Source organism: Eschrichtius robustus, chromosome X (genome assembly GCF_028021215.1).
Source record: "Eschrichtius robustus isolate mEscRob2 chromosome X, mEscRob2.pri, whole genome shotgun sequence".
Taxonomy (NCBI): domain Eukaryota; kingdom Metazoa; phylum Chordata; class Mammalia; order Artiodactyla; family Eschrichtiidae; genus Eschrichtius; species Eschrichtius robustus.
The window spans coordinates 10,738,329-10,751,498 of record NC_090845.1 but is presented as its reverse complement, the minus strand read 5'-3'; the positions used below and the strand labels follow the sequence as shown (position 1 = coordinate 10,751,498).

General features: G+C 47.0%; 1 protein-coding gene across 1 annotated transcript; it reads right to left on the bottom strand.

Annotated features, from left to right (window-relative positions):
* Positions 1-790: 790 nt before the first annotated feature.
* TMSB4X (thymosin beta 4 X-linked) lies at positions 791-2,976 on the bottom strand. The gene is made up of 3 exons (XM_068533698.1): positions 2,884-2,976; positions 1,693-1,806; positions 791-1,240 (listed from the first exon to the last, which is right to left on the bottom strand). The coding sequence occupies exons 2-3, from the start codon at positions 1,790-1,792 to the stop codon at positions 1,206-1,208; spliced, it is 135 nt and encodes a 44-aa protein (XP_068389799.1). The 5' UTR covers positions 1,793-1,806; positions 2,884-2,976; the 3' UTR covers positions 791-1,205.
* Between the last annotated feature and the right edge of the window lie 10,194 nt (positions 2,977-13,170).

The following is a 13,170-nucleotide window of genomic DNA, read 5'->3' as shown; positions in this document are numbered from 1 at the left end:
CCTTATTTCCCTTTCTGCACATTAAACGCCCCCCCAAGCAAGGGCTTGGCTTTTACCCACCGGTTAAAATAGGAATTTCAAATGATTGAGAAGTTATCAAGGACTCAACAAAGGCCAGGCCTGGAGGTGAGCCAATTAAATCCTATCAGATTTAAACAGCAAATTCCATCCTTGTCCGGCTGGTATCCTGTAGGCTGGTGTCCTTTAAATCCAAAGACTTTTTTCATTATCCAAGTTGAGAATTAAGTCATATTCATTAACCATTAAGTGCACTTATAAAAGCAATTTTAAATATTGAATTTGAATTGGAACCAGCCGTTAGACAAAGAGGAAGCACGTTATATCTTCAATCCTTTTATAAAGCAGCTGTTAAAAATGTCATTTTTTCCTTATCTGACAGGACTGATAATTGTCTAAATAACTCAGGTTTGACACCTGAAACTGTGCTGTGAATTACCACCACCTTCATTTTCTTGATCAGATGCAATAAATTCAGTGTCGGCTTAACAAACAAACCCTTCAACAGTTAAGCACTGCAAATATGTTTCTATCAAAGTTTTCGTTCAACGCTAGATACTAGGAATTCAATGAGCCTAAGAAAATGATCTCCTAATTACCTAGTGTAGACAAGGTAATTTCACATACCTGGATGAAACCCATTTCTGTGTCGTTTTACCCAAATGACCAGATGTTTGTCATCTATCGTCCCCAGGGCACCCACCTTTGACCCTTTTGCAAAGGTTTCATCTGAATAAGCCGCTCCTCTCAGAGACCATACCGTCACACCAGCCAGGTTTTAAAACTTTTTATTTGCATATTAAAAAAATTGTGCATTCCAATAATTAAAATCATTTGAACAACAACAACAAAAAAAATGGCACTCTGATTAAACTGCATTTTACAGCCCGCAGGACGCCTTGGACCAGCTTGCTCTTTACTCTAGATTTCACTGTCGTCCCACCCAGCCTCCTTCCTTCACCAACATGCAAGTTCTTTTCCTTCCCTGCCAGCCAGACAGGCGGATGGGAGGCAGGCGCGGCCTTCGTTGTCAGTAGTTCTCCATTCTTTGATGTGAAAAGGGACAGCACAGTCATTTAAACTTGATCCAACCTCTTTGCATCTTACAAAGTTAAACAGCTAAAAGAAGTAAAATAAGAAGGCAATGCTCGTGGAATGTACAGTGCATACTGGCGGCGCACGCCTCATTACGACTCGCCTGCTTGCTTCTCCTGTTCAATCGCTGCGACCGGAAAAGAAAAAGACAAAAAGAAAAAAGATGGAGGGGACTGGAGATGCGAATTCAGTACAGCCGAGCCTAGGATTTCAGTACTTTCGTTTAAAGACATCTCTCCTCATCAGACAAATTTCTACAAGCACAAATAGGCATTCCATCATGAAATATTTATGTGAAATACAACATTCGAACAGAGGAAAGGATAAAGGTATTTGCATATTAATATGGTATATTAAACATTCAACTGTTAAATTATTAAAGCCCTGTGTTTCTTGGCTGCAAGGCAATTTTCAATTAACCTTTCCATGCCGCATGAATCAAAAAAAAAAACTGTCAGCTCCTCCCCCGCACTCCCTGCACCCACCCAATTCTTCTCCCAGCCCCTCCCATCCTCTCCCACCCACCCCGCCACTCCCGCTCGGCCTTTTCTAAAGAAGGGGGCTGGGAGGGAGGCTTACTTTCTTGTGAAGGCAGTGGATTTTTCTCTCTCGTTTCTGTTTTCTTCAGTTTCGACTTATCGAATTTCTCAATCTCAGCCATATCGGGTTTGTCAGACATGGCTGCAGAGGAAGCTGCAGGTACAAAGCCAAGAGGGAGATTGAGGGCGGGCCACCTACCCTCGTCTCTCCCGACTCAGAAATGCGCCTCTGCCCTGCTGTCTCCTGCCGGAAAACCCACTTTGCCCCCTTCCGCTTTCATTCAGGGCTAAAGATCATCCTCTTTCTACAGGAGAAAAAGAGAGCCCCTCTCCCCGCCTTTAGTATTTCAAAACGCGGGGGGTCAAATTGGGAAGATCGCCCACACTAGGAGGCCGAATCTTTCGGAACAGTGAAATCAACCACTGCGGGTTAGTTACTTGCAGCGTTTCAACATTAGAGAAAAGTGAAACCATTTCAAGTTTAAGGGGAAGAAAATCGAGTTAGATTTCTTAAAATGAAGCCAAGACTGCACAAAATGTTTCCGTTTTCTATACGTGGCCTCTCCCCCGAAGATGCGAGCCGTCCTGCTTTCTTCTCTGCTCACAAAGGCAGCAGCTGCTGCCGGGCGCCACCGACCACCGCCCTACCCGCTTCCTTCCTTTTGCTCAACAATGCAGCCAGCCGCACACAAAGCTGCCCCCCACAACCTCTAGGATCAACCCCGATCTGCATTTAGGAGCAATTCCGCAGCTCTGCACACATTCCCCTGCAAGAAGGGCGTTTTAAAACATTTCATGATATAGCTCAGCCGCCTTAAACCTGAACAGATACAGCCCACGAAGCCATCGGAGGCGAGAGAAAAAATGTGATTGTGAAGCTCCGGGCTTGGGTGGGTGTGAGCTGGAACAAAGGATCTTTCTGTTCCTGATTCATCACCACCTGAGGCGATGCAGAATGCCTTTTTTTTGGAGGGGGGAGAGGAAAGAAAAAAAATGTTCCCTTCGAAGCTGCCATAGCAAAACGCGAAATTTTTAAGTATTTAAAAAACCAACAAAAAAAAAAAAATCACCGAGTTCCCGACCCCGTTACCCAGCATCTGGAAGGGCCTAGCATCCCCAAGCTCCCCAGCAGCAGCCTTTCCCGGCAGGACCGCTCGCGCTCGGCTTCAGGGATGCGGGCGCGGGGCGGGAAGGGGAGCAAAGGGCAGGAGGCAGGGGCCCCGGGGCTCACCGGAGCGAGTTGCGAGCCAGCAAAGTAAGGTCTGCTCAGTGGTCGCCGCCGAGTGCCGGGCGGGGCGCGGCGGGCGCCGCTATATGCGCGCTCCTATGCAAATGAGGTGACGTCACCGCCGGCGCGCTTAACTCCTTCGCGCCGCGTCTCCGGAACGGCGTCCGGGGCCTGCCCGGCGTTGGGGGCCCACCCCCCGCGTCCACCCACGCACCTAGCCGCAGCGAGGGCGGAAAGACAAAACGCGCAAAGCCCACCCTGCAACACTTCCTTCCTAATGCATCCCCCCAGCCCTTTATGTCTGTTACGTCATCATGGATTTTTGCAGCAGCCGCGCAAACCTGTTCTTGGGGACCGGAGCGTGATAACTAAGGGCCTGGGTGGTACCTAGGGGGACTGGCATTCCTTTACTGCGAAGCTGCCTTTGTCCGTTGCAGAGATCCCCAAGCCTGGGTGCGGTGTCCCTCGCCCCAGGGCCTCGCCCACTGCAGCGGTGCGATTCCCGTGATTTCAGCTTTCAGGCCAGTGGAAGCCCTACGCCCCACCCCGGCCCTCTTTGTCTCCTCGCTGGCATTCTCCTAGACTTGGGTGGGAAGTAAAGCACCCTTAAGTGATTTAAAAAAAAAAAAAAAGTTTTCTCACTGTAACATGCATATTTTTTTAAATGCTGTAAGTTTGGTTAGCACCCAAATCAAATAACCGGAATATTTGCGGGTTGGCGGTGAATTTATCGGGAGTTTATAGAGTACATCGCCTGCCTCTTAGGAAAATAAGTCAAGTTCAAGGTCTGCTATTGATTTGCTGCCGGACAAGGAGGAAGTTCTTTTACTTTCCTGTTCCTGATTTTCCTAAATTACAAAAGTGATTGCTAAGGAGGCCCGGGTGGAAGGCCAGAGACTGCAATCCCATTATCTCTAAGATCTGAAGATTCAATTTAAAAATCGAACTCCGTATTTTGAAAGGAGTCTTTTTGAGCAGGATTCCATTTTGAAGTGCGTTTCTGAGTTACATCCGGAAATATGGGAGCTCTAGGTAGAGAGGAGCAGTTTTCAAAATGGCACCTGACTCTGTGAATAGTAGGGACCCCTCCCCTCGCGGCTGAAATTAGTCACAAATACCATGGGGGGAGGGGAGGGGAGCTGCACATGGCCTGTGAAGGGAAAAAGAGCCAGGTCGTGCGAGTTTTCAGATAAAGCAGTACGCACAAAACTCCTTCCCCCTCCCTGCGTCCTCAGAAAATGTTTGCAGAAACCCCTTGCTAATCTTGTTTATGGCCGAGGCTTTTGTCTCACTGGGGATTAGAGTCAATTGTTATATAGACCCATGAAAGCCACTGCAGGAGCACCTCCGACTTCCCCATTTCTGCGTCCACTAGACTTCCTTGTTCCTGGGGAGGGAGGGGGACACGGTGGGCAGGGGCAGGTGACCGTCTGGTTCCCCAGTTCACGCTCTGCTGGGCGGCTGTCATTCTGCTCCCGAATGAGGGCACTGGACTTTTTCATGCGGGCACAGTATGTCATCTCTCTGGTGACATGTCCCCCTGACCCTCCCCTAGTCGACTGGCCCGAGAGTCCACTTCATCGTGGCAACTCAGGAAGGAGCGTGCAGGGTGGATTTTTTGGCCCTTTTCAGCCGGCAGGTGCTTCGTGCTGACACCATTTCTGTCGGGTTCTGGGAGTCCATTTCCCCTCACCCAGCTGCTGTCAAAAATCACTCCTTTCCTCCCCGAGTCTCCGGATGACAAAGGTACGACACTAAGGCTCCCTGCTTCTCCCCAAGGCCTTCTCCTCAGGCCTTGCAGAGCAATGTCTCCGAAGGCAATGGAGGAGTAGAAATTTGTAAACCCTGGAGCATTTTTCTAGTTAGGTAACAAGCAGCCTTCCTTCTGCCTGTCTCTTTAGAAATGGATAGAGAGGAAGGGAAAGAGAAGGAGGCAACTCCCTGAAAGGAAGAATGGCTGCCATGTTAGCCTTGACTTGCTGACTTTCCGGGGGTTCTAGGAAGAATGGAACGGGCAGCGGGAGGCAGATGGAAGCAAATGCGAACTCAAGGAATATTCCCGAGCGTTGTGTGACCCTGGCCTGTGAATTAATTTTTCTGTGTATTTTCTCATCTGTGAAATGGGATCATTCAGTACTTAACCTTCCAGGATTGCTGGGAGGCTGAAATGCTTCGGTGTGTGACAGTGTTGTTATTGTTTTGCTTTGTATTATTATTATTATTTAGGATGGAGGGTTGAGAACAAAATCCTCAGTGTTTGGAATTAATTGCACATTTTAGATGTTTTTATATTAGTTCTTTCTCTTTTAAAGTACCAGTTTACTGAGATTTTCATGACATCTTTTGCTAATTTTTCAGCCAATAAAATTTCAGTCTGGCATTGTCATAGGGGCTTTATGTTTGTTTTCGCCTTTCGTGCCCAGGGCCTTTCCATGAGGAGAGGTTTACAGATGTGGGAACTGAGGCTTAGAGATCCAGCGTTGTGATAACTCGGCCAGTAGCCACTCTGTATTATTGACGCTGAGAAAATTCTTCACCCCTGGGGCCCCGGGTCTGCGCCTGAGACTCACCAGGAAGAGCGGGAGGCAGGCTGCCTTGTGTCTCACAATGCCTGGTCCATAGTAGTTGCTCAGTTAGCAGTGAAGGATGGCATGGAACTGACTGGCTTCGGTGAGGAAGGTCCTTGCACCTGGCTCAGCCCCACTCTGCACCTGTGACTCTAGCCACCTTGCTTTCTTCTCTTCAGTCCTTCCAGTATTGATGCTTCAGACGTCAGGGATAATTCCTGCCTCCTGGAAGCTACCGTCTATAATGGGTTAGCACGTGCTGGGTCACCAGTAGAGGTGGGAGTTCTCAATCCGAAGAAAAGACAGAGGCTTGGAGGGACAAAAGAACGGCAGCGTGTGCCCGGGGCTCAGGACTCTCCAGCGAAAGCTGACTAGACAGCCCACCTGAGCCAGGCCCTGCCTTCCTCTCCTCGGGAGGCCACGGACCCCGTGAAAACCGTGCCAAGAGAGCCTGCGCTGGAAGGTGGCCACGTCGAAGCCCGTGCCCAGTGGAACCAGGAAGCGGTGTCAGGGCACACTGTGTTTTATGTTGCTTTCCAGGGCGGGCCGGGGACAGATTTGTAGCTATTTCCAAAGCTGGGGAAACAGCCCTTGAAATCCGAGTTCAGGAAAATTCATCCTATTATTTTTAACCTATTACATTTTACGCAGAGCACTGACCAGAGAAGGGGAGGGGGAACGGGGACTAAGCAAGGCTCCCGACTCTTTGCTTTCTCGGGCCCAGGTCCCTTTGTCCACTTTTCAGGGCCTCCTGCCATCTGCCCCCACCTGCCTCAAGCCACTTTCCCCTGGGACCCCACAAGCTCCATCTGTTCATCTAAATCTCCTTAAAGACCCAGCCCGAGTCCCCCCCTTGATGACAGGGAGGTGATATTTAGTGGCCTAGCTGTACGTCAGACCCTCTGTTAAAGCCCTTTGTGTACAACATCTGATTCAGTTCTCACCCTGTGCAGTGGCTACTAATATCCCCATTTTACTGCTGAAAAAACTGAGGCTCAGAGAATTGAAGCAGCTTGCTCGACATCTAACTACCAAGTCTACGTGCTCTCACGGAGGCCCGTCTCTACCAGGATTCCCAGCTCGGGGGGCCCCACGTTGTACTCCATGCAATGGAACAGAAGGCTCCCTCAGCTAGGGGGCTGAAAAGGAGGGGGCAGTACCAGGAGAGCAGGGAGGGTCAAAGAACACCCTCGAGAATGTCGGACCCTGGGCTGCTAACTTTCCTGTGCACTTTGTTGATCTGATGGAACCTTAGAGCCAAGGGGAACTTTACAGGGGATCTCATTCAGCCCGGTTCCCTTCTGTGGCTTGAATTCACCTCTACAACATCCCCTCAAAGTGGTTACTCAGCCTCCTCACAGCAATGGCAACGATAAGAAGGCAGAGAACCTTTGAGTACATGCAGGGGGTGGAGTTCTTGGTGCTATTATTGTTATTACACCATCTGGCCCCTGCCTGCCTCTCCTCATTATTTCATGTCAGTTTCCAATGAGGAGAGGCAGGCAGGGGCCAGATGGTGTAATAACAATAATAGCACCAAGAACCACCACAACAAAAGCAACAGCAGCAGCAATCATGACCATAATAATAGCAAACATTTTCTGAGGGCTTACCATAAAGGGGGGAGCTTTCCATGTGTCACCTCCCCAAATCCTTGCACGCATCTCTGACAGAGGCACCCTAAGGTCCCCCATTTTGCAGATGAGGGAGTCTTGGAGAATCAGGTAACTTACCCCAAACCACATAGTGAAAGCCTGAGGCAGTGTCTGAACCCAGACTGGCCGGCCTAGAAGCTGCCTCATTTAAACACTACACTTTTCTAGAATCCTACCCTAAGGCCTTTAGACTTTTGTTCTGTAGGCCACATCAGGGTAAAGTTATATTCCATCTCAAGAAACCATCCAAGGTTTCCATCATTAAAACTTTTAAGCGTAGATATCATAGTAATAGATTGTATCAGTTAAAAATTTGCCATGGGCTTCCCTGGTGGCGCAGTGGTTGAGAATCTGCCTGCCAATGCAGGGGACACGAGTTCGAGCCCTGGTCCGGGAAGATCCCACATGCCGCGGAGCAACTAGGCCCGTGAGCCACAACTACTGAGCCTGCGTGTCTGGAGCCTGCGCTCCGCAACAAGAGAGGCCACGACAGTGAGAGGCCCGCGCACTGCGATGAAGAGTGGCCCCCGCTCGCCGCAACTAGAGAAAGCCCTCGCACAGAAGCGAAGACTCAACACAGCCAAAAATAAATAAATAAATTTAAAAACAAAAACAAAAACAAAAACATGTTTAAAAAATTTGCCTGCTCCAATTTTCAAATGATTTCATTACAGAAACCCAATCTGCTCGTTGCCTTTTCCTACATAGCCTGGCACGCTCGCAATAAAGGGGATTCTTTATCTTGAACATTGGCAGTTTCACACAGCTTTTCACTACTTTAATATTCTTCCCAGCAGTCGTTCATATTACAGTGGTGAAAACAAAATTAGTAGGTCAAACAACGTATCGGAAGGGGAGGCGTTACATACGCCCAACAGCCTCCTGGGTTAAAAATGAAACTTTTTATTCCACTGTGAAGCAGAATTATCATTAGCAAGTAATAAGTGTTCATATATTGTAATGTGCTTCTTCGGTGGACGTCAAAGCTTTTTTGTAGCATATAGTTCCCAGGTCATCAGCAGACGGCGGTTAATGGCTTTACGGGGAGAAAAATGAAGCTCAGGTGGGCAATGGACAAGTGGCCCAAATTTGGGGGGACACCTCACGTGGGCCCTAATCAGCCTTCTTGGCTGACCCTGACCATTTTCCCTCCCCGAGGCTGGTTTCTTGGGCCTGTGACCCGTGTTGTCACACAAGGCCCCACCCTCATAGAGGCCTTGTGCTTGGCTTAATGCTCTGCTGCTGCCATCTTGAAATTCTTCATAATTCTCAACAAAAGGCCCCATGTTTTCATTTTGCCCTGTGTCCCCAAGTTACGAAGCCAGTCCTGCCCCTTTCATTCTCATTCCCTCTGTGCCCCCAGTGCCCCTGGCTCTTCCTAGGATCCAGGAATGGGTCCATCGACTCATCCGTCTCTTCCTCTGCCTAGCACGCCCTCTCTCGTCATTCCCACCCAGCTGCCCAAGTGTGGAAAGTTTGAGCATGTGCACGGGACAGTTCAGCCTCTCCACCCTCTGCTAAGCTTCAATCTGAGCCTAGTTGTCCTTGGAGCTGGTGACCCGGGGCGGTCACCACCTTTTCCTAGGTGGGTGCACAGACCAGCTCTCTTCCCTTCCTTTCTGCCACGTTATTCTTTCCTGTCTGACGGATGTCTGCAGTGATCAGCTTACTTGCACATCAGAACTGACTGGCACGTACCGAGGCCAATGAAGGAGCAAGCCTTTACCAGCGTGTCCACCCACTTCCCCAATTCTCTCTGATGCCCACCCTCCCTGGAGCCTTCCCAGGGAAAGAATCCCATAGACATAATTTCCATCAAAGCAAGAAGAAGAGGAGGATGTCATCTTTTCACACAAAGGCCAAACATGGGGCAAATGAAAGCACCAGGAAAAAGAGAGTTGAGTTCTAGGTTTATACTGTGCAATTTATAGCCAGGAATGAATTGTCTGAGTTGGTCAAGACGATATGGACAACTGGGATTCACAGACACTACAATGACCAAATCTCACTTCAGCAAATAGATTTAACTAAAGATGTAAAAGCTGATCATATTCTTCACAAAGTTAAACATTGAATATCCATACGACCCAGCAATTCCACTCCTAGGTGTATGCCCAAAAGAATCGAAAGCATGCACTCAAGTACTTGTACTCTTGTTCATAGCAGCACTATTCCAATACCCAAAAAGTGAGAATGATCCAAATGTCCCTCAATGGACGAATGGATAAATGAAATGTGGTCTAACCATACGATGGAATATTATTTAGCCATCAAAAGGAATGAAGCACTGAAGCATGCTGCCACGTGGAAGGACCTTGAAAACCTGCTAAGTAAAGAAGTCAGATACGAAAGACCACATATTCTGGATTCCATTCACGTGAATCATCCAGAATAGGCAAATCCATAGAGACAGAAAGGAGATTAGAGGCTGCCAAGGAATTGGGGAGGGAGGAAAAGGGAGCGAAGCCTTAATAGGTCCAAGGTTTCTTTTACGGTGATGAAAATGTTTGGGAACTAGTTAGAGGTGGTGATTGCACCAGACTGTGAATGTACTGAATGCCACTGGATCGTTCACATTAAAATGGTTAATTTTATGTTATATGAATCTTAACTCAATCTGTTAAATGAAAAAAGAAAGGAAAAGAAAAGAAAAGAAAAGTGAATCAGAGTCCTGTTTCCTCACAACCCAGGGTCTGGTTATGAGGAAATGGGAGGCGAGTCAGGGTGGAGTGAGCTTTGGGGTTCTTAACTCTTTTTGTGCCAGGGCGATCTGAGGAAGCCTCTAGACCCTTTCTCAGAATTACATAAATGCAGAAAATAAAAAACCTGGGATCACGAATGAAAGCAGTTCTATTTCCATACAGTTACCAAAAGAGTTGTAAACACTGTGGTGCAGTAATATACATGCTTCCTTATGCATTAAATGACACAATCTACGAGGAGGTCTCATACCCAGCATAAATTCAAAATAGTGGTGAGTGTGTAGTGCAAAACGTGAACAGATATAAAAATATCTGTGATTTCTGTTGTTGATGCAGTCGCAGGAACTGCTAATAACAGAGGTTCCTTGCTGTTACGGACTGAACGTTTATCTGAATGAAGGCGAGTGTCTACGAGCCAGGAAGTGGGCCCTCACCAGACACTGAATCTGCCAGCACCTTGATCTTGGACTCCCCAGCTTCCAAAATTGTGAGAAATAAATGTCTGTTGTTGAAGCCACCCAATCTACGGTACTTTGTTACAGCAGCCCGTGCTGACTAAGAGATGCGCCTACGTGCATACTTGAAGGAAATGCTTACACTCAGGTAGAGGTTAATGAAAATAAAGATGTAATTTTTGTCTAAGTACATGGATTCTCTCCAAAGACCACTTGGATGACTGTGGACCCCAGTCTGTCTAAAAGAGAGGTCTCTTGAACTACAGGAAGTCACCAACAGGGTTTCTAAGAGAGAATGGAAGAGATGGTATGGCTACCAATAAACCGGATAAACCACTGAAGAACTCTGCTTTGGAAATTTAATTTACTATTTCCCCCTGCACACTCTCTGCCTGGCCTAAATTCCACAGTCGAGAGCAGCAGATTACCTAAAAAGGTTTAGGCACCAGCTCAGGGGAACCAGCAAATTGGACAACAGTTGGGGAAAAAATTAAATTAAATTAAAAAGACCAGCTTACAGCTTACAGGTGTCACCTTACATTCCGGGCTTCAGTAATTCTTCTGTAACACATCTCACATGTATCTGGCGTTTCTCAACTTTATCAATGCATTTTCTCATTTTGGGTGTCATTTTATCCCTCAAGCATCCTTATGCAGATAAAGGGGCTAGGTGCTGGTATCAGTCTTTCGCAGAGGATGAAACTCAGCACAGAGAGGTTTGGTGACCTGCCCAAGGGTATTCAGCTGGTTAGCAGAGCCATGACCATAAACCCAAACTCCTCACTTGCAACTGTGGGCCCCTAGTCCTTTAGGCATGATTTTAGGTGCTAGAGCTCAGATAACGCATACTTCAGGAGAACGATTCTAGATCTAGGATGAGAAGGAGCCAAATTCAGTCATGGATGAAACTCAGTCATCTAAGGGCAGTATTTTAACTGACTGTGGGATGATTGATTGGTAATGGAATTGTTCCCAACGCTAAGCAAACGAAAGCACACCGGCTTTTGTTGCGGTGGTGTGTTTTGTTTGTTCGTTTTTGTCCTCCAAGAATCATTTCTCAGATTTGAACCTGCATGTGCATGCTTGGCTTCCAAAGACCTAAAATTCCTCATTCATGAAAATGGCTTGCCCGACATATTTACACACACGCTCTCCCCCCTTATTTTTACTACTTATGGTCCTTGGCACAAACAGTAAGCATACATTTGGACTTCAGTCTTTCTATTTTTCTATCTACATCCAGACAGGGACATAATTTTAGTTTGGGCCAGGAGGAGGTATTTTAATGTCTGAATTTTCTATTTTGTACTCTATGGCTATGTTTGCAGAAATGCCTTACTTTTTCAGCTAAAATACTTGATCTGGTTTTGCATAAGAAAGAATGTGGCTGGCCTTGGTCCCCCGTTCCTGGGAGGGAGCCTCTAAACTTTTGGAATTTCCCAAGTTTTTGGAGTGTCTTTGTTATTCCTGATGGGCCCCTTGGACCACACCTGATTGTTTATGATAACAAGATGACTTACAGAAAAGCTGCAAAAACACAATGAAGATTCATCAATTGGTAATATTTTGCCACATTTGCTTTATCATTCTCTCTCACTCTTTATCTATCTATCTATCTATCTATCTATCTATCTATCATCTATCTTGTAAACGCTTTGCAAATCTGACAGCTTTTACCTCCAAATAGTCGGTGCGCATTTACTAAGAGCAAGAACCTTTTCCAGCATAGCCACTGCACATTTATCCGTGCTAAGAAATTTCACATTGCTACAACACTGCTATCTTAGCTACAGACCTAATTCACATTTTGCCTATTAGCCTGATAATATCCTTATAACAATCTTTCTTTTTCTGATTCAGGTTTCAGTCCAGGAGCATGTATCACACTGAGTTGTCATGTCCCATTAGTGTCTTTTCATTTAGAACTTCCTCAGCCTCTCTCGGTGTTCCATGACACGAATATTTTTGAAGACGACAAGCCAGTTGTTCTGTGGAATTTCCCTTGAATTAGGTTTGCCTGATGTTTCCTCGTGATTAGATTGGGGCTTTGCCTTTTTGGCAGGAATACTACACAAGGGATGCTGTGACCTTCTCGGTGTCTCGCCTCAGGAGGCACGTGGTCTTGGTTTGTTCCATTGTTGGGGATGTTAACTTTGATCACTTGACTAAGGTGTTCTCTGGCAGGTTCCTCCACAGTGAAGCCATTATGCTTTGAGATGTGCTTTTGATTGTATCTCTGTTCCTTACATGGTGTGGCTCTTTCAGCGGTCTTTGAAAAGAACTCTTAGCTCAGTAATACCACAGAGTGGGTGGCTTACAAACAACAGATATTCCTCACAGTTCTGCAGGCTGGATGTTGAGATCAGAGTGCCAGCATGGTCGGGTGAAGGCCCTCTTCAGGGCCACAGACTTCTCACTGTATCCTCACGTGGCAGAAGGGCTAGGGAGCTCTGTGGGGTCTCTTTTATAAGGGCACTAATCCCATTTGTGAAGGCCCCACCTCCTGATACCATCACATTGAGGGGTAGGATTTCAACACATGAACTTTGGAGAGGACACAAACATTCAGACCATAGCACTCACTCATGGTGGGATTAATTGTAACCTCAAAGCAGGCGAATTACTCTCCCCACCATGCACAAACCCAGGTGAGATTCTGTACAGCACTGAAGGACATGGAGAAACCATGTCAGTGCCATCCCCGCTTACAAGGAACTTAGCTGTCACTTGAGCAATACCAGAGTGTACCCCGTTTCCTAAGGAGAAAATTTAAAAAGATAAAACATGGCAAATATATATTTCACGGAGTAGAGCCATGAGGGTCTTTCCTTATTAGACGCTAGGGAATGGGGTAATAGAGGCTGCTCACTCAACCTGCTTGCTGAACCTCTCAGGATATAATTCTGTCTCA